We start from the raw sequence: 19,266 nt of genomic DNA, 5'->3' as shown, positions 1-19,266 counted from the left end.
TGACGGTCACGCTGGGGGGGCGGGGCTTCCCACAGCCGTTCCCGAGTTCCGGGAACCCCCTTTGATTGGTCTGGACGGCTTGGGAAACACTGTAGTGACGTCCAATCAAAACACCACGTCTCGGCCTCGAGGAAATATTCCGTGTCAGCCTCACCCTGATTGGGTCGTCCTTTCGACCTCTGGCCACTAGGAAGCTTTGTTTAGGTCTGGAGGGCGGGTTTTCCTGGGAGTGGGTGGGGAGGGGGCGTTGATTCTAGGCCAATCACTTTAGTCGGTGCGGTGGTGCTCAGCCAATGGACAGGGTGGATAGGACGCTCCTCCCGGAGAGTAGTGAGACCCCTGGTGTGGCCCGATTGGCCGCGGGAACCTTGACTGACAGACGTGTTACCCAGTGGTCGCTGTGCGTGGGCTGCGGGGCGGGGCCAGGGCGGGTGCGCGGCGGCGGCGGGGTGGCTGGGCCGGCGGCGGCGGCGGTACGAGGCGCGCGCTCGGGGTCCCGGTCGCGAGGAGGAGGAGGATGTGGCGCGCGGAGGGGAAATGGCTGCCGAAAACAAGCCGGAAGGTGAGAGCCGGAGCGCGAGGGCCCGGGGCTGTCAGGGTGGCGGCGACACGGAGAGCCCGGGGCCGCGCCGGACATCCCGGGCATCGGCGGCGCGGGGCGCGAGCGCGGGGGCGCGGCGGGCGCGGGGAGGGCTCCGGCGGGGTGGGGGGGGGGCGGAGCGCGGCCGAGTCCTGAGGTGACTCGCGGGCCGGCCGAGCGCGGCGCCCCGCACCCAGCCCCGGGGGCGGCAGGCCGGGGCGGGGGGCGCGCGGGGCGGGGGCCGGGCCCAGCGAGGAGGAGGAGAAGCCGCGACGCCTCCCGCACCCGGCCCGGGGCATCCCCGCCGTGCCGGTCGGGGTGTCAGGGGGCCGCGGGGCGGAAAGTTTCCCGGGCCGCGGGGGCTCGCGGGCACCGGTGCCGGCGGCCGTAGCGGCGTCAGGGCCGGACGTTCCCCTCCACAGCCCCCCTCGGGCCGCGCGGCGCCTCCTAGCGCCGGCGTGGGGGTGTCCCCGCGCGGGTCCCCGCCAGGGGGCCCCCCTCGTGCCGAGCGCCCCTCGGCTGAGGCCCCGGGCGGCCCCTCCCCCAGCAGGGCCGGGGTCCTCGTGCGGCCTCCCCGCCCCTCACAGCGTGCTCTTTCACTCTTGCCCTTGCACCCTCACTATCGGGAGGGTGGGGTCTCCACACTGCCTTGCCCTTTACCTTCCGTGACCCCGATCCTCGCCGAGCACTGAGGGTTCCGTGTTAGCCTGTCCCCTTTTTGAGGGGACTCTCGTGGGGACGCGGAGCCTCTGCACGCAGGGTTTATCCTTTTATTTGCCAGGACACGGGGACTCCGGCTACTCATGTTCTTCCTTCTTTGCTCACCCAGTGCCTTGTGGGGCCCTGTGCAGCTCTGAAGTCATTTCTAAATAGGCAGGCAGACACTTCTTCCAGATCTGCACTCTTTCCGTACACTTTCCTGGGTTGGGGTGAGCTCATTTCCTGAACACCCTTCGAGTTGCCCTCTTTCTTGTTGGGGAAACCGGACGCTCCAATGCTCCCTAGCTGTCTGCCTCTCTCCTTGGAGTTCCCTGTCTGGGCCAGGGTGGGCGCCCCAGTAAGATGTAGGGCAGGCAGGACTTGCGATGTGCCTACCACTTGAGCGAAAAGGGACCTTAGTACTTCTTTCTTGCAGGAAAACAAGGCTCTCTTGCTTCCTGTTCAGTCTCGGATCTTAGGGGGCACCCTTCACCAATTAACACTCTTCCACTGGGAAAAGGGACCTGTGCCCTTGGATTTGGTGTTCTGATTCCTATCTTTTGAGCAGAAAGAACCAGACTTTATGTGTCCCACTCTCAAGAAGTCTTTGAATCTTTCTTGGAAATAAACTTCCCAATTCTTTTTTTTTTTTTCCCCCTGTTGAGAGAACTCAAATCCTCCTTATGGCTCCTGTTTCCCAGTCAGCCATATTTAGTGAGCCTGTTACCTTGACTTTTTCTAATTTTCTCAAATTGTATTCATGTTGGCTGGGTAAGGAGAAGCCATATGCCTTTCTATCCAGAATAGGGAGCATAGACACCCTTGTCGCCCACATGCCGTGCGAGAAGAGGTAGCTTGTGTGCTCCTTGTTGTACCAGAACCTTCCTTTGGCCCTGGTATGTCTCTAGTGGGATGAAAACATTTCTTTGGATCTTGCACCTTTCAGGCAAAGTGGAAATTTCTCTAGTCTTTGCTGTTCTGGTTCTCTTTGGCATCACAGAAATTGAGACCCAATTGTTGACACAGACCACTTTGTGCATATGTGTAATAACGTTCTGTACATGCCCAGAGGAAGTTGGAAGGGTCAGGTGACAGCTCTATGCTCAGAGTGTGTGGGGACTCTTAATATGCTGGAAAGTGTGTATCCGTACATACATACCCATGTTATTGGTGATTTCAGGGTTAGAAGACACTGAGGTGTCGTTGATAAAGGCAATTTCTCACTCCTCCTTCATTTGTCATTTGTGTTGTACTGAATAAGCAGAAATCCCATCTCCCATGTGTGGAGTGCTTGCTGATGAATGCCCAGACTTTTCTGTTTGGAGTCTAGGGACAGTATTCTCAGCTTGATTCTGTGGGGAGTGAAAGTTCTTATCTTGATTTTTTTTTCCCCCTGCAGTGTAGGAGAAAGCTATTTCCTGTGTTTTGGGGAAATGATAGGAAATGGAGAAGAAGCTGTTTCTCCCTGGTAGAACTGGGAGCTAACTGATGGCCTCAAGTACATCCCTGTTGTATTTCAGCCAACGAAGTGAGAGACCCTGAAATTAGAAGAAGGTACCTTCGGAAAAGTGCTTGCCACTTCCTGTGAAGGTGGCAGGGTTTTCCAGGTTCTTCCTCTGGGGCTGGTGCTGGTGGAGAGCCCTGCGCTCTGCCTCTGTTCTGGTGCTCCCCTCACTGTCCAGGGCTCTCACTCTGCAGTGTGGTCTTACCTACCCTTTGACTGGCTTCGTGTGGAGCCTCACTCACCTTCCAGCTGTGTGTTGTGTGTTCTTGTTTCTGTTCTCTTGAAGTCCGTTTCCTAGCAAGTGAGTCCCCCACCTTGCTTTCCCAAGGAAGGAGGTGTCTCAGTTGGCTCTGGCTCTGCTTTTCAACATGGTACCCGCTGCCAGAAAGTCAAGCCTTTGGTCTGGTTTTCCTGCGCATCTTCCATCTTTAGGCTGTTTTAAATGTTGTGTCTGTTGTCAGCTTAAAGGAGTTGCTTGTTTCCAGGGTTGTCAGTGAGCCTTGGAAAAATGAAGAGCTGATTACCTGCTGTGTATGTTCTTGTAGGCCCGGCAAAGTCTTCTTGTTTCTGCTGATGGCTCTTTTGTGCCTTTCTCCAGGCCATTGATCACCTTTGGGTGCTGTCCCTGGCCACCAGAGTACCCCACTATGCAGGGTGTGGTAGTGAGGGTCCGCTGCACCACCACAGCTGCATTGCTTGTCTAAAGTGAGGATCTCAAGGTGATCTGCTTGTGCTGACTGTGTAGCTGGATTCAGGAAGATTGGGAATCTGTGGAGGTCTTCTCTTGCAGTTAGTTGGGTTACCCTGCTTCTCTTAATTACTTTGCCCCACCCCTATCTCACCGTTCAAACATCACTTTGTCTTCCATCTCTGATTCCCCAGCAGTTGGGAAAGGCCAGATGACCCTTTCTCTAGTTTCCTTGAAGACCTGATTTACCCTGTTTCTGGGAGATGTTGGGTTTCTCCATCTTACCCCGCAGTGGACTCTGCCTGTGGCTGTCTGCACAGCTCCTGTCCTCAAGGTCAGAGTGCGTCAGCTTTTCCTTTTCACAAGAGTAGCATTGCTCTTTCCTGCTCTTGGAGAAGAGTTTATGTCATACTTAGCCATGTTTTCATCCTTTATATTTTATCAAAAATTTAGTGTGTTGTCTATGTTTTGCAACTTAGGCTAGCTTAGAGTTTGTTATGTAGAACAACTTGGCCTCAAACTAATGATCAGTCCTCCTGCCTCAGCCTTCTGAATGCTGGAGTCACACGCATGCACGAGTGCATTTGTGTGTGTGCCATGCCCATCTCAGCCACATTTTTTGGTGTCTTAAGTTTTCAAGCCCTCTTTTAATCCCCCCCTGCCCCCAAGATGGCCCATTCGAGAGTAAGAATGGAATAGTTTACCTCTGAGTTTACTGAGTTAGTGTGTGTGCCCGGTTGGGATTTCGATTCTCTGTGATCTTGAGATAGCCCCTCAGGGGCCCATTCCCTACATCCTGTTCATTACTCTGGGCCACTCCTGTGTCCTTTTCATTGCAGTGTGAAGAGCACTCCCTTTCACTTGTGGGCCTCTTGTTCTTAGCCTACCGCAGGTGTTCCATGGAGTCTTTGGTGCTCTGTTAGTATCTGCAGTTCTGAGGAGAAGTCATTGTCCTGTCTGGGGTCCATTACTCAGCTATTAACTCTGGAGCCCTTTCCTGGTGTCTGCTGTGAGCAGGGATTTGTGGAGATTTCAGTGACTTTGCCTGACTCCATGTTGGGTCATTTTAGCCTTTTCTATGAATGACATTTCAGTCTGTACTTGACTTTAGTAAAGATTTATGAACTTTTTTTTTTGAATTTTGTTTTTTTTTTTTTGAATTGTAATCTTAACAAAAATGTTCTTGAACAGTGTGCTCTCCCGTGCCTCCTCCTTTCCTTACTCCCTGAAGGTGTATGAAGGTGGTGAAGAGGGCAGAAGGTGTCCTGGGAGGGGCATTTAGCACACTACCACACTGTGCGTGAGTGTGTGTTTGTGTCCACATACAAGAAAGTAGCGCTCACTCTTAGTCTGACTTCTAGATGTAACTTTGAGGTCATTTAGACATGTGATGGATTGGGATGTTAGAAGACTGAGGCTGGCAGCGTTGGTTACTGGGTAGCCCATGCATGGAACCCAGTGTCAGACACATTTTTACAGAAGGTTTAGAAAACCCTTGTCTTTCCCGTGGCTCATGTTCTCAGGGATTAAGCATTGAATGACTACCACTCTTGTTTTGCTGTTCAGTTATCTCAGTCTAATGCTTAAGTGTGACCTCTACTCCAAGGCCAGAGCCTGATACAGTCACTAGTTTATTATGTGTCTTTTAATTTTTTATTCTGTTTAATCGTACTGACATTCATATTATTCTGAAAAAGCCTGATTCTTTTTGAGTACAAGTGAGGTATACATCACAGTGTTGACATTGATCAAAGTTAATCTGAAATGTGCTGTTCTCATCATCTCGGAAGCGGGGCTTTCTCTCCACAGTGACTGGTAGAAGCCGGTTCTGTAGCCTTCACTCTTGTGGAAAGCCTTAGTCTGTGGGTGGCTGTATCCTTTGTCCCCTGATGGTTTGTTTTGTGGTGACAGGTGACAATGTATCTTTCGCATTTTTGTCCTGTGGGTCAACTCAATATTGTGTATCTTATGGAATCTCATACTTTGTTTATTCTGAGTAACTCAGGTTCTACCTCCTTTTCCTTCTCTACCTGTTGGATAGGTAGGTGGCATGGGACCTAAGTCCCAGCAAGGGGACATTGGTATTTACAATCAGAGTCCTAGTGAAATGCTGTCCTTCAGGTTTCAGAGTCTCCCCTTGTATGATTTTGGGATTTGTTTTTGCTGCATTTCTTCTGGTTTGATTGCAGTGCAGTTCTTCAGGTACAGTTAACAGTCCTCTGCCTCACCTCGTGCTGTGGGGCAGGCTGGTGTGTGTGGTGAGGGGAGAGGTATCTGGTTCTCATTCTTTGTCTACCTCACTTTAGGAAGGGGTGCCTACTTGCCCCCCCTTCCATCCGTCCATCCTCCCTCCTTCTTTCCCTCCCTCTATCTCTCGATTCCTCCCTTCTACCTTTCTTCCCTTTCTCCCTCCATTCCTCCTTCCCTTCCTCCTTTCCTTCATCCCTCCATCCTTTTACTCAGGTTTAGGGACAGAATTGCTCAGACACAGTCGTATTTTTTTTAAATGCCATCATGGGTGTAGTACTTAGTACTTAGTCTGTGTGATTATTAACATTGCCATTAGAAGATGGGGGTGGCCTGCCACCCTGTAGTTTGTCATATATGAGGAAGTGTACACAAAGTGAGCACAGTCTGTACTGCTCTCCATAGTAAATGCTGTCCATCAGTGTGTTTAGACACTATTTTCAGGTTCTCTTTCTCTGACTAGAGCATCATAGCTTGTAGAATGTCATGGTCTCCTATAAAGACTGGTAATGTTCCTTGAACATTTTTTAAATCTCATTATTCTTGACTTAAAAAGAAATTCCACACACTCCAGTGCAGAGAGGCCCAGCCAGTCTTAATCCCACTTTACACTCTCTCTCTCTCTCTCTCTCTCTCTCTCTCTTTCTCTCTCTCTCTCACACACACACACACACACACACACACACAGACATACACTTGCTCACTCACTCAAGAGGAGTGCTCTTTAATTTTTAGATGGTTGACACAGTGTAAGATGGAAGGACTGAGATATCTTTAGTTTTTACTGACTCTTAGGTGTTCATTCCAGTGGTCTGCTCATTTTTTGATGTGGTTGCATATTTTTTAGAGTACACGAGTCTTACTATTCTGGAAAAGTGCAGTCACTTTTTTCCCCGTTTAGCTTTAGCCGGGTCTTTCAAGCCGTGAAATGTCCCTTCCTGAAACGGTTAGCAGAGGGTGACTTTGAAGGAGAGGTGTTGGCCTGGACTGTCTCCTTCCCTCCGCCTTCTGCAGGGCAGGGTAGCTTTGCACGCACAGTGCTGTCCGTGCCTTGAAAGAAATGTCAAGCACAGCAGTACTTGGAGACAGTAGTAAGTGGCCTTACTCTTTGCTTCCACATACCAACCAAAATACCTCTTTAAGCCCCCCCCCCCCCAATCCAGAAACAGTGAATGTAGCAGAATAATCCCAGACCAGGCGGGCCGTCCTGAAGGCTAGCTCTAGTTCTGATGACTCTTGCTGTGAGGTTAGCCACTAGCTTAGGCTGGGGCACAGTTGGTACCTTTGGGTCTGTATTCTAAGTGGCATTTTTGCATCCTTTCTGGAAGTATTTCTTCCATTTTTCCTTATCAGTTATCGCAAGGTAACACCAGCCAGGCTTATTTTTTCCTTTTTATTCCTTCCTAATAGTTCAAAGGAATACTGGCAGTGGTTACTTACTGTGTCCTCTCATGAATTCTGTGTATGTTTGAGAATTGCGTGGTGGCTTCTGTGAAGGTGCCAGCCATCATGACTCTTTGCCCACACACGTCACTGGACACTGTTGTTAAAGCTAGAATCTATTGGGATGGAGAAACCAGATATGCTATCCTGTTTAATTTGTATCAGTGAGGTTTGTTCATGTATGATGGCAGAGCTATATGTGGATGCTTCCAGATACACTCTTCCTTTTATCATGATCTTTGTCCCTTCATGTTTGTCTTTTTTTATTTTATTTTTGACAGCATCACATGAAGCCTAGACTACATACCCTATGTAATTGAGGGTGACCTTGAACTTCTTCTCTGTCACCCAGGTTCTGGGGTTACAGACACGTGCCTCTAAGGTTTGGAGGTGGTCATTCTGCTGAACCGCCTCCCCTCACACTCCTTGTTTCTAGTTTTGAATAGTGTATTTTAGTTTTCTTTCATCTGGGTTGCTTGAGACTGTCAGGAATTATTTCTGAAGGCGTGTGAGTAAAGTCGGGGATTTCTGTCTTTGTGAATTTTAGTCCCTTTCTAAAGGGTCTGTGTCCCCTTTTGTTTTTGGAAATTATAAGAGCTTTTTAGGAGGTCTGCGGCCATAGGACACACAAAGCTGCTAGAGTGATGGAATCAGCGTCAGTGGTGAGGACAGCCCAATGGTGAGTGGGCGTGGAACAGTGGAATGCCAACTCCCATTCACTACAGAGTTGTTGATGGCCTTGGTGATCATAAAGTGTGTTCTCTTTCCCTTCTTTTAGAAGTGCTTGAGATAAAATAGTTTTTAGTGAAGAAACTGTAAAGTTCGGTGGAAGTTTAGCAGAATGGAACATTTCAAAACTAGATTCAAGATAAGAATTTTTATTATGAATCCACAAGGGGGTAGTGGTGTTCTATCAAAGGTGCTTGTGGAAGTCGAGGTGATCTCCAGCATTCCAGATCTGTAGATAAAAGTGGCACGTTTGCATTTTAACTTAATACGATCTCCTTTTCAAAATGTTTATTGGCAGAATTGTTTATTGCTTAAATTAAAAACAAACAAACAACTTTTTGGCGAATGGCTCTTTTAAGCAGTGGAAATGGTTATTTGCACCATAGCATAGATAGTGAGACTGTCCTTGGAGTCCTGTGTTGGGAGAGGTCTCAAGGCTCTGCGACCACTGATGGTTGCTAAGATTGTAGTGACCTTCACGGTAGGGACCAAGAACTGGTGGCTTAGTGTCTTGAATAGAAGGATTTTAAAAAATTGCGCCTAAACTTTATTTCTTAGTGTTTCACTTCTGCCAAAAGATGAAAAATGTGGCCAGTTTCACTCCTAGCTGCTTTCTTAGCCCTGAATAAATCAAAACCTTGTGATAATAGTTTGCTGGCATTGTTACCTAGCAGCATCCTTTCCCTAATATAAAAATGTTAAGTTGTTCTTGAGGCCTGTGAGTCCTACCTGCTGTCCTTAGGATCACGTAGGATCAGTGTAGTGTGACAGAGCCAGCTAGTCTTCATGCTGTCCTGTACTTGTTGTAAGTTTAGGCCACATGGTGGGAGAAAGTGGTTGGTGTTCTTTCTTTCTTTCTTTCTTTTTTTTTTTTTTTTTTTTTTTTTTTTTTTAAGATTTATTTTATTTATGAGTACACTGTAGCTGTCTTCAGACACACCAGAAGAGGCCACCAGATCCCATTACAGATGGTTGTGAGCCACCATGTTGTTACTGAGAATTGAACTCAGGACTTCTGGAAGAGCAGTCAATGCTCTTAATTACTGAACCTTCTCTCCAGTCCTGGGAGAAAGTTTTTTTTTTTTTTTAAACAGTTTATTTTATTATTTGTGTGTTTTGTGTGACTGTGTGTGAGCTCCTGATTGTGGGTGCTGGGAGTCCAACTCTGGCCCTCTGGAAGAACAGCAGGTTCTCTTCAACTGCTAAGCTGTCTCTTCAGTCCCAAGTGGGAAAAGTTTTATGATGGACACCCCCAGGAGACCCCCCCCCCATTCCTAAGTCTTTATAAAATTCAAATATTAACTCTAACCACCTGAAATAGTTGGGTGTGGTTCACAAGCAGTGCTTATTTGTGCCTCAGGCATTGCCTGTTTCTCATTTCTTTCTAGCAAAGGTTTTTCTGTGGCCTCACCTTTCTTGGTTCTGAGCAAGGAGGGGCCATTGCACATCCTTTCTTCACCAAGTAACTTTGAGTTAACATCCCTGAAGATAGGTGCACACTTCCTTGTGTCCTTCAGCTCTGAGAGCTGAGCTATGACATCAGCATTTTCATTCATTAATTTTGTGCTTCTTTTTTTTTTTTTTTTGCTTTGTTTTTTTTTTTTTTTAAAGATTTATTTATTTACTATATGTAAGTACACAGTAACTATCTTCAGACACCCCAGAAGAGGGCATCAGACTCTATTACAGATGGTTGTGAGCCACCATGTGGTTGCTGGGAATTGAACTCAGGACCTTTGGAAGACCAGTCAGTGCTCTTAACTGCTGAGCTGTCTCTCCAGCCCTGCCTTGTATTCTTGAACTGGCATAGTCACAAATCAGTTTACCATCAGTCACTTTGTAAGTCAGCCTTGAAAGATAAAACAGAAGATGAGGCACCACAGTTGTTTTGCTCATGCTGCAGTTGCTCCTGCTGGTTGGTCTGCAACAGTTCAGTTTGGGCAAGGTTGCTGGCTAGACAGCTTGGGATCTAAAGCAGCAGTTTTTGGTTTTTTGGATTTGGTTTTTTCGAGGCAGGGTTTCTCTGTATAGCCCTGGCTGTTCTGGAATTCACTCTGTAGACCAGGCTGGCCTCCAGTGCTGGGATTACAGGCGTGCACTACCACTGCCCAGCTAAAGCAGCAGTTTTAATTAGCTCCTGATTATTGTGTTGAGTTGTGTTGTAAACATATTGATACAAAATTTCTGTTTTTGCTGTAAGGTTAGAGTGCTGTGCTATGTTTCCTTTGTTATAAAGGATGTTTGTTTTATCATTTGCTGAATTGGAGGATTCTTCTTCACTTCAGACAGGTGAGGCCTGAGCTGATCATGCCACTGTTGCATTGCTCTTGGACTACTCTGAGCATTTGGTTACTCTCCAAGTATTTCAAATAACTTGATTTTAGCATTTCTGGTTTTGATCTACTGTTGTTGTGGAAGGCATAACATCCCTTGAGTTAGAGTTCGATTTCATTTCTCTGGATTGTACACTCATGTAGCTGTGGAATGTAGCTTCTCCTCCAGGGAGGTTACTGTTTGAAATTTGACCCGGTGAAGACAGTCTTGAAGAACACTCATTTGAGTTTTCTTCCACAGGCATCTTTCAAGCCTGTGGTTGATGAATGGCTAGCTCTAAACAAGTTAATTTTCTTTGCGTTCTTGGGGGGGGTGGGCTTCACTGATTTTCTAACTATTTAATTGGCAAAGACATTTAAAAATAGCATATGTTACTTTTAGGCAGTGCCATTTATAGCTCAGTTCATGGTTAGAGTAGATGATAAAACTATAGTCATTGCTGATGATACCTATCTTCCTTAAACTTTGTGTGTATGTGTGTGTATGTGAGTGTATGTATATGTATGTGTGTGCGCATGTGCTCAATAGGATGTGAACTAAGGACTTTGCTAATGTATCTTACTCTAGAATTGTTTTTTATATTAAACTTCATTTTGTGTGTACATGTGTAAATCCTGTTTACAGCTCATAACATTTTAGAAATCCTATAGAAATACAGAGCTTTAAAAGTTACAAAGTTTTATTATTAAATATTTTGTTTTGGGGACCAGCAAGATGGCTTAGTGAATAAAGGCACTTTGCCACCAAGCTGTCCACATGGTAGAAAGAGAACTGACCTTAGTAAGTTTTGCTCTGGCCTCCGCTTGTCTCCCCCACCATATAAATAAAAATTAATATATATAGTGACGCAGAAGTTAGCTTCTGGTGTGGTGCCTTCCAGCTCTTACAGACATTCAGCCTGGAGTTCATTGCTCACAGTGGCAGGTCAGAAAGCCCCAGGGATCTGCCTGAGTACCTCCCAGTGGTGGAAGTGTGCTGCTGCACCCAGTGTTTACATGGGTGCAGAAGCACTTTATTGACTGAGCTGTCTTCCCAGACCATAGGGGCAGCATTTTAAGTCATGTGACAACTCAGATACATGTCCGTATATCTTTAAGCAGTGCTGGAGCTTTCTATGTTTTTGAGTTGTCTGATGGTAGGTAACAGATGAGTGGCTTGTCTGAGGGTTTTCTTTTCTTTCTTTTTTTTTTTTTTTTTGTAGAGGTACTAAGGGGAAGAAAGCATTTAGCTTCTGGATATGCATTTGAAGGCACACATGACAGTGGTTATTTTCTCTAAGAGCTAAATAGTTTTGATATTATTTAAATATGATTTAGAATTATGGAATTGTATATTTATATTCACACGTGCATATGATTGCATATGTGTATATATAGTACATGTAAAAATAAATTGAATAGATAGAAGTTTTCCCCTTGCAGGGCTGAGAGTCAGATGCAGGGCTTTGTGGAAACTACCACTCAATTGTAATGTTGAAGACAGGAATTATTTTTATTTTATTTAACGTTTTTTCTGACATTTAAAAAAAATTGACTTATGTGTTTTGGTGTTTTCCCTGGATGTATGTTTGTGTGCCACTTGTTTATCAGAAGAATGTATTAGATCCCTGGAACCGGAGTCACAGAGAATTGTAAATACCATGTGGGTGTTGGGAATCAAACCTGGGTCCTCTGGGAAAGCAGCCAGTGCTCTTAACCACTGAGCTATCCTCTCCAGCCTTGGAATTTAGTTTTTAAATATTATATTTTTAGTTATGTGTATGTGTGTATATGAGCACATGAGAGCCAGTACCATGCCTTTGCAGGTCCGAGGAGGGTGTTGGAACTCTCTGGAGGTGGATGGAGTCACAGGTGGTTGTGAGCTACTGACATGGGTGCTGGGAACTGATCTCTAGAGTCCTGGAAGAACAGTGTGTGCTCTGAACTGTTGAGACATCTCTTCAGCTCCAGGTTTTGTTTTTGGTTTTGATTTAACATTATGTGGTAGGGGAGACATAGGTGTTTGCTCTCTCTTCCATGTGGATTTCAGGCATCAACCTCAGGTCCATCAGGTTGGTGGGGAAGTGCTTTACTGGCTAAGCCATCTTGCTGAATTCAAGAAAAGACTATTTACTGTTAAGACTTCGAAATTTTCAAAAGTGTGTAGGATGTCGGAAAAGTTGGGGGCTGCGATGATCAGGTTTTACATATTGGAGGTGTCTCTTGGTGTCAGCATTAATGTCCTTCCCCTCCCTGAATCAAGCAGTGATAAGCTAATCTGCTGTCTTTTAACCAGCTCCTGTGGTTCCTGGGTAGGGCTGCTTCTTCCCCTTAGTAGAGGGGTGACCTTGGGCTAAGAAGCCCCACCAGCAGGATGCTGCTGACTTTGATGCTGCTTTTGGGGCTAGAGGTAGTAGTAGCCTCTCTCTTGGGCCTCCTTACCTTTTGTCCTTATCAGACAATTCTCATGCATCCATTTGTTATTTTTGACTCTGTCTCCTCTCCTCATTCTACCTTTCCCAGACCTCAGCTGTGTCATGAGTTAGTTGGTAATGATTGTGAGGAGATTGTCCAGATGGATAAAGCGCCGTCCCAGGAATGTCCTCTGAAAGTTCTCTCCATTCTTCCTAGGGATGGTGAGGAAGTGAAGGTGGATAGCTGCAGGTGACTTCACAGCTCCTTTGTTGATACTGGCTGCTCTGGGGGACTTCTTTTTCCTTTTGAAGTTCTTATACCAGGTCAAGAATAACTATGCAGGCTCAAGCCACGGCGGGGGATTTGAAGGCTCGCCTCTGCGGTGCCTCCTTTATGCTTGCTGTACACAGACATGCTCCCTTTCTGTTGGAAGAAAAGTTTAAAAAAATGTTAAGGTTTTTGGTGAAGATTTTCAGTACAGAAACAGTCTTCTTAGGTATCGTCTGTTGTGGATTTAAAGCCTTTATTTAGGTATGAATGAAGGTTTATAGTTTTAGAAAGTAGACTTAAATAATATATGACTGCAGTTTGAAAAAGTATTATTTGCTGACCCCAGACATGTATGTTCTAGATAGTATTTATATTCATTTAGCTATGTTTTTTGGATTTGATTAATATAAGTGTTATTAAAATGTATTGATTGCCAGCAATTCAGTAAACACAGACTCTTCCTATTAAACTCGTGGGTTGGGGAGTTGCTATGGTCTGCTGCAATCAATGGTATAGCATCTTTGCTTAGACACAATCCCTGGGCTGTTCCAGGTCGAGCATTATGGGAGGTCTTGAGCATAATTCATGTTTTGAGTTTCTTTTGTACTTAAAGATACAGGAGGACAAGGTCAAGTTCCTGGTGTTCCTGTTCATGGTCTTTGTCTTGTCCCGTCTCTGCTGTTAGGAAATATGCTGGCTGAGTGGTTGGCTTTGACACAGCTTCTGAGGCGGTTTCTTGCTCATTTAGTTTTATTGATGGTGGCTGTTGTGCTATAACGGTAGAGGGGTGGTGAGTGGGCACTCAGAGCTTTTAAGGACTTTTGTTTCTTCCTAGGGGTCCTCCAGAAATTGATCACCGATTACTTGCCCAGAATTTACTGCAGGCATTTTGGGTGGGAAGAGACTTCTGTTTTCTGTACCAGTCACATTATCCTACATGTAAGCCATTGCTGCTTGTGCAGGTGCCCTCTGCTGCATGTGTGGTACTGAGACGACCTCTCAGCCTGAGCAAACGCTGTGATGGCTCTTGTCTGTCCTCTTGGCATTTGTAGCTCCTGTGGCCTCGGTGATTATGCACCTGCTTTGGTGCTTCAGGTGTGGTGACTGCTCTCTGCTGTCTTCTGCGTATTTTGCCAGGCCTGCCCTGCAGAGGTTCTTTGCTCTTGCCATTTGATGAAGGAGCAGATGTAGAACTGTTGGATCAGTAAAATAATAAAAACTTAGGATCTTTCTGAATGTTTTTAAAAGTGATCAGTGATAAATGATGCACAGTGTGTGTACACACTACCTTGTGTGTTCAGTAATGGCTACAAGGGTAACTTGTGTATTGGGTATATTGTAGCACTACCGAAGAAGAGAATGCCATGGTGACATCTAATTCTTAAGGCTGTAATGCATTCTGGGTGAGTCAGCCAGGTCTATAGAGTGATTTCTAGACCAGCTCTACATAGTGAAATCTTGTTTCAAAAAGAATTAGTGCATTTTGGGTTGCAAGAGTCTGGCCACATAGGACAGGTTAAGTGGGGGCAGTTTTAGTGCTGTGGCTTCTGGGACAGACGGTAAAGCAGCAAGAACATGGGACTGTCCTTGTGTATGTACACAGGAAGTTAGCTCTAGAGACACTTTGGGCTGAGCTGGGATCCCATTTTTCATGTCCTGCTGCCTATCAGTTTTCTATCGAGGGGACCTTCTTCATGTCTTAGCTTAAGTTACATGCAGGTGCTGTCTGCTGTGCATCAGTCATGGCTCATGTATGTCTTGGCTCTGGTTTGGTGCTCACCATTATCAGACTTCACCTTTGAAGGCTCAGGAGGTATAGAAAATTCAAGACAGAGTTGGACTGAACCCTGTTTTGTGTCCAGACACCAGGTTTTTGTGCTGGTGGAGGTAGGCTAAGATGAAGCTTGCTAATTATGTAGAGGGGCTAAGCAGGGAAGAGATCGTGCCTCTGTAGCAGGGTCATGGCACCTTATACTGGCTCCATCAAGTAATGTAAAAAATACTGTGGGCTGGCTGGATGGCTTAGTGTGCCTCTCAGCCTGACCACCTGAGTTTGATTCCTTGAACCCACATGGTAAAAAGAGAGAACTAACTCCTAAAGTCATCTTCTAACCTCCACAACAAAGGTGCATACACAAATAAACAAATGTAATAGAAAATCTTTATTGTAGCTACAGATTGGAGGCTGAACGTATTGGTCAGCTATGGTGTATGAGAAATAAATCACTTCTGGGTGTTGTGACTATACAAAACTTGTGCTTTGTGTAAAGTGGGATACCGAGAATACAGTGGTTTGTGTGCTGTTTGCCCTGTGAGCACTCCCAGGTATGTCAGGCGTTTATTTTGGGAGGTGGGTGTCACTGTCAGCTGAGGTCTCATAGTTCGGATCTTTGTGTAGACTTCACTTCCTTTCCCCTAGTTATGGACAGCTTAGTGGAGTTTTGCGGCTAGAGAAGAAGACTCAGCAGTTAAGAATGCTTTCTGGTTTTGCTCTTGCAGAGTGCTGGAGTTCTGTTCCCAGTATCCGTGTTAGGTGGTTTACAACTGCCTGTAACTCTAGCTCCGGGGAATCTGTAGGTGACTGACTGCATTCATTTGTATACAAACTATCCCATATGCCACACACACACACACACACACACACACACACACACACACACACACACGCATTTAATTAAAAATGATAAACATAAATTCTAGAAACAATGGAAGATAGTACTCAGAGAATGGGTATGGGAGGAAGAACCCAGAAGTGTTTCTGCCTGTGGCCACTTGTGTGCATCTCATTGTTCCTCTTCACATTGGGTCACCTTCACATTTCCTTCCTGTTCCTTGATCTCTCTCTCTTTTTTTTTCTTCATGATTTCTCATAGAATTACAGAAAGCACATTGAAGACTATGAAAGAACTGTTTGGAAGACTGTAAAGGGCAGAGAGCCTGCGAACTTTCAATACCTACAATGTTTAATAGTGATGACCTTGAGTAGATAGTGTGCAGGGAGCATTGTGCAGCACTGTGCTGTGCCCACCAAAAGAAAGAGGTATAAGGAGGTTTTACTAGGAAAAGGAATTGATTCTCTCTCTCTCTCTGTGTGTGTGTCTGTGTGTGTGTGTCTGTGTGTCTGAATGACTGTCTGTCTGTCTCATTCTCATGGCACTGAGGTTGACCTAGAACTCTGTATGTATGTAACTGAGGCTGGCCTTGAACTTCTGGTCCTTCTGCTTCTACTTCCCAAAATGCTGGGATTACAAGCGTCACTACCCACAGCTTGATTTCTTTTTTTAAAAATATCATTATTAAAGTAGATTTCATAGCCACATACACCCTGTGACCATTTTTGATACAGTTGTACAGCCATCTTCAAATCCACACTGCTCTCCTTAGTCCAGAAAGAAAACCTACTAAAATCAAATCACATTGCAACAATGTATGAAAAATGTCATAACGAAACAGAGTTTTTTTGTACAGTTAATGTACAAATAAAATTTTGTATGTTTTAGAAGGCATTCCCCATTCTTCCCTTGACTTGAGCAGTTACTAATCTGTTTCCTGTCTTGATGGGTCTGTGGATTCATGCTATTGTATGGCCAGTGATGCTCTGAAGTTCTTGTCTCTTTATCCGTTTCAAGGTGTCAAATCCCTTTAACTGTTTGCCACATCCCAGTCTCCATTCAGCACTCAATGAGGGTGTGTCCTCACAGGTATTTCTATAGGTAGGTTTTCTCTTCTCTTGGGTACCGTGCCTAAGATAGAAATGCTGTTTTATAGTTTACTCTGTTATTAAAGAACCTGGATTCTTGTGTGATATGGCTGCTCTGGAGTGTGCTCCCAGCAGCAGGGCTAAGGGCTCCAGTTCCTCCCTTGCTAGCTAACATTTGCTACTGTCTGTCCTTGTTGTTTCTCCTGGTTCTTATAGACGGGAAGATGACTGTCCGTGTGGTTTGCATGTGCATTTCCCAGTGACTGATGGTGGTCTGCTCAGAGGGGTCTGGTGTGTATCTTCTGAGGCATTCCTGTTATACATTCAGTTGTTACCGTTTTCCTGCTGGATTGGAAAAGTTCTTACTAGATTGTGAATATATATATCAGTTCTTAATCAGATATTTTCTTTCATTTTCATTTTCTTGATTGTCTTTTGAAGCATAGAACATTGCACTTTGATGAGGTATTAGCTGTCAGTAAGGAGGCAAGGCCTCATCCAAGGTCATGAAACCCTATTCCTAAGCTTTCTTCTAAGTTTATAGCTTTAGCTCTCGTGTTTAGATCTCTGGTTCATTTTTGCATTAGTGTTTGTTTGTAGTATGAGGTAGACTTTCTGTTCCTAGGTAATGCCCAGTTGTTGAAGAACACTGTTCTGTCCTCATCGAGGTGTCTGACCCTTGTTGGAAGTGGTTTAACTGTCTGTGAAGGCTTTTTCTGGGGCCTCAGCCCTCATCTCCTCTCTTTACACATGTTGTTTATGCTGTCACCATGGGCTTCATCTCTTACTGGAGCTTTGGGATGCAGTGGTGTTTGTTTTGTTTTGAGGCTGAGTTTTGATGTAGCTCAGGCTGGCCTCACACTTGTTGCAATCCTGCAGCTTCACCATCCTGAGAGCTAGGTTTGCAGGCCTGCGTAGGCCTCCAGCTGTGTTCTTTTTTTTTAGAATTGCTTTTTGACTATAATACATTCCTTGTGTTTATTTGAATATTAGAATCAACTTGCCAGTTTGTACAGTAAATGCAATTGAGATTATGCTAAATCTGTATCTGTTCGAGGAGTTAAAATCATCCTAATGGATCTGCCTCTATGCTTAGTAACTCCTGCTTAGCTCAAGATGCTGAGCATCTCACCTTGAAAGCATACTGCTGCCTGCAATTATCAGGGCAGTGAGCTGTCTTGATGTAACACTGATGTGCACTGTTAGGCCGGGGCTAGGCTTTGTAGGGTGTAAGATAGCAGGCAGCTGTGCTTACGGATGACCTATAGATGCTTACACACTCAAGTGTGTGATCTAAAGGTTTACTCATAGTTTGTCTCTATAGAAAAAATTTGGCATGCTGGTTAATATACATTTGTTAACATAGAATCAGCACATTGTATGTATGTATGAGTGTATATATGTAATTATTGGAGGTAGAACTAGTGGCACTGACATTTATACAGTGGTTGGAGGCAGAAGATAGTCTAGTATTTACTGTGGGAATCTGCTACTGTGCTTTTGAGTCAGGTCATTTACTCAGCAGATAATAACTGTCTGTGCAAAGCTCAGAAAAGGAAAGATTCAGTCTCTCTTCCTGTCTTCATGGAACAGTGGGGGTGGTGAGAGGCAAGGGAGAGACTGACATGAGGATGTCATATGAGCTGCAGATGGGATCCAGTGCTCTTAAAGCAAGTGTAATATAGAATAAAGGCTAACCTGAGAGGCAGGAGGATTTTGGACAGAACCTTGGAGAGCTTGTGGAGTCTAACTGAGGAAGGAATTACAGAGTTCTAGGTGAGCAGATGGGCTCGTATTATAGATGTGTAGAGAATTAGGTTATTTTCTGACTCTAACTTTTACCAATGTTGTTTCCAGAAGAGAAGTAGAATAGATTGGGTAAAGTCCGTTTTCCTCTAAGGTACTAATAAAGACTCTCTGCCCTGCTTTATGCACCACTCAGCTACACCCACAGCATGGTGAAGTCTTCAGTCTGCTGTGTGGTGGATCTGCATTTCTTCATGGTTGTAGGTGAGCTACACATCTACTCTTGACTGCAAAATGCAGGCCATAGCTCACATGTGCTTGGTGGCTCTCTGCCTGTCTCGGGTTTTAGTTTGAATGTGACTCTTACAAGCCTTCTTGGCCTTTCCTCTGTCTAGATTTGATCGGGTATCAGCTTGCCACAGCACTCTGCTCTCTGTCCACAGCCTTGAGGCTGCTCGTCCACTCTTCTTTTTCCTCATTTAGATACATGTTTTAGAGGGTGGGCATGAGTAAGTTCATTTGTTGATTGAGAAATGAGCCAGTGAGCAAACAAGATATGATCAGTATCTAGGGAAAATCATGCCTGACAAGAACTCTTGATAGCGTTTGGCTGAAGAAAAAGCGAGTAGGTGTGAGTGTACACACCCCTGCACACACCCCTCTGTGAATGAGTGAATAGTGAATGAATTTTGTAGCAGAGTGTAGGCCATATTAGAAGGTGCTTCCTAGATTTTGAACCATATGTACTGAGAAGAGAAAGATGATACAAAAGTATGTGCACACAGCCACATTGGAAACTTTTGGGGACAAGACTTAAGTCTTGTACCTCTCTTTCTTCATGGTACTGTCAGACAGCAAGAGGACCCTGATGTTGACATGCATGGTGGGAAGTTTTCTTGGTACAGGGCAAAATGGAAAACAGTGAGTGCATCT

The 19,266-nt window shown here is 45.3% G+C and overlaps 1 protein-coding gene across 2 annotated transcripts in view; it reads left to right on the top strand.

Moving 5' to 3' along the window:
- The first annotated feature begins 428 nt into the window (after positions 1–428).
- LOC127681707 (calmodulin-binding transcription activator 1-like) overlaps positions 429–19,266 on the top strand; it is an 83,864-nt gene continuing 65,026 nt past the window's right edge. For both annotated transcript variants that reach the window (XR_007977151.1, XM_052178259.1), the window contains exon 1: positions 429–562. Coding sequence is in view for 1 of the 2 variants with exons in the window: in XM_052178259.1 (XP_052034219.1) it covers positions 518–562 (45 nt within the window). In the remaining variant the exon portion in view is untranslated. The remainder of the gene's footprint in view (positions 563–19,266) is intronic.

This window comes from Apodemus sylvaticus, chromosome 3 (assembly GCF_947179515.1).
Source record: "Apodemus sylvaticus chromosome 3, mApoSyl1.1, whole genome shotgun sequence".
NCBI classification, from domain to species: Eukaryota; Metazoa; Chordata; class Mammalia; order Rodentia; family Muridae; genus Apodemus; species Apodemus sylvaticus.
The sequence above is the reverse complement of the archived record's forward strand: the minus strand, read 5'-3'. Positions and strand labels throughout refer to the sequence as shown.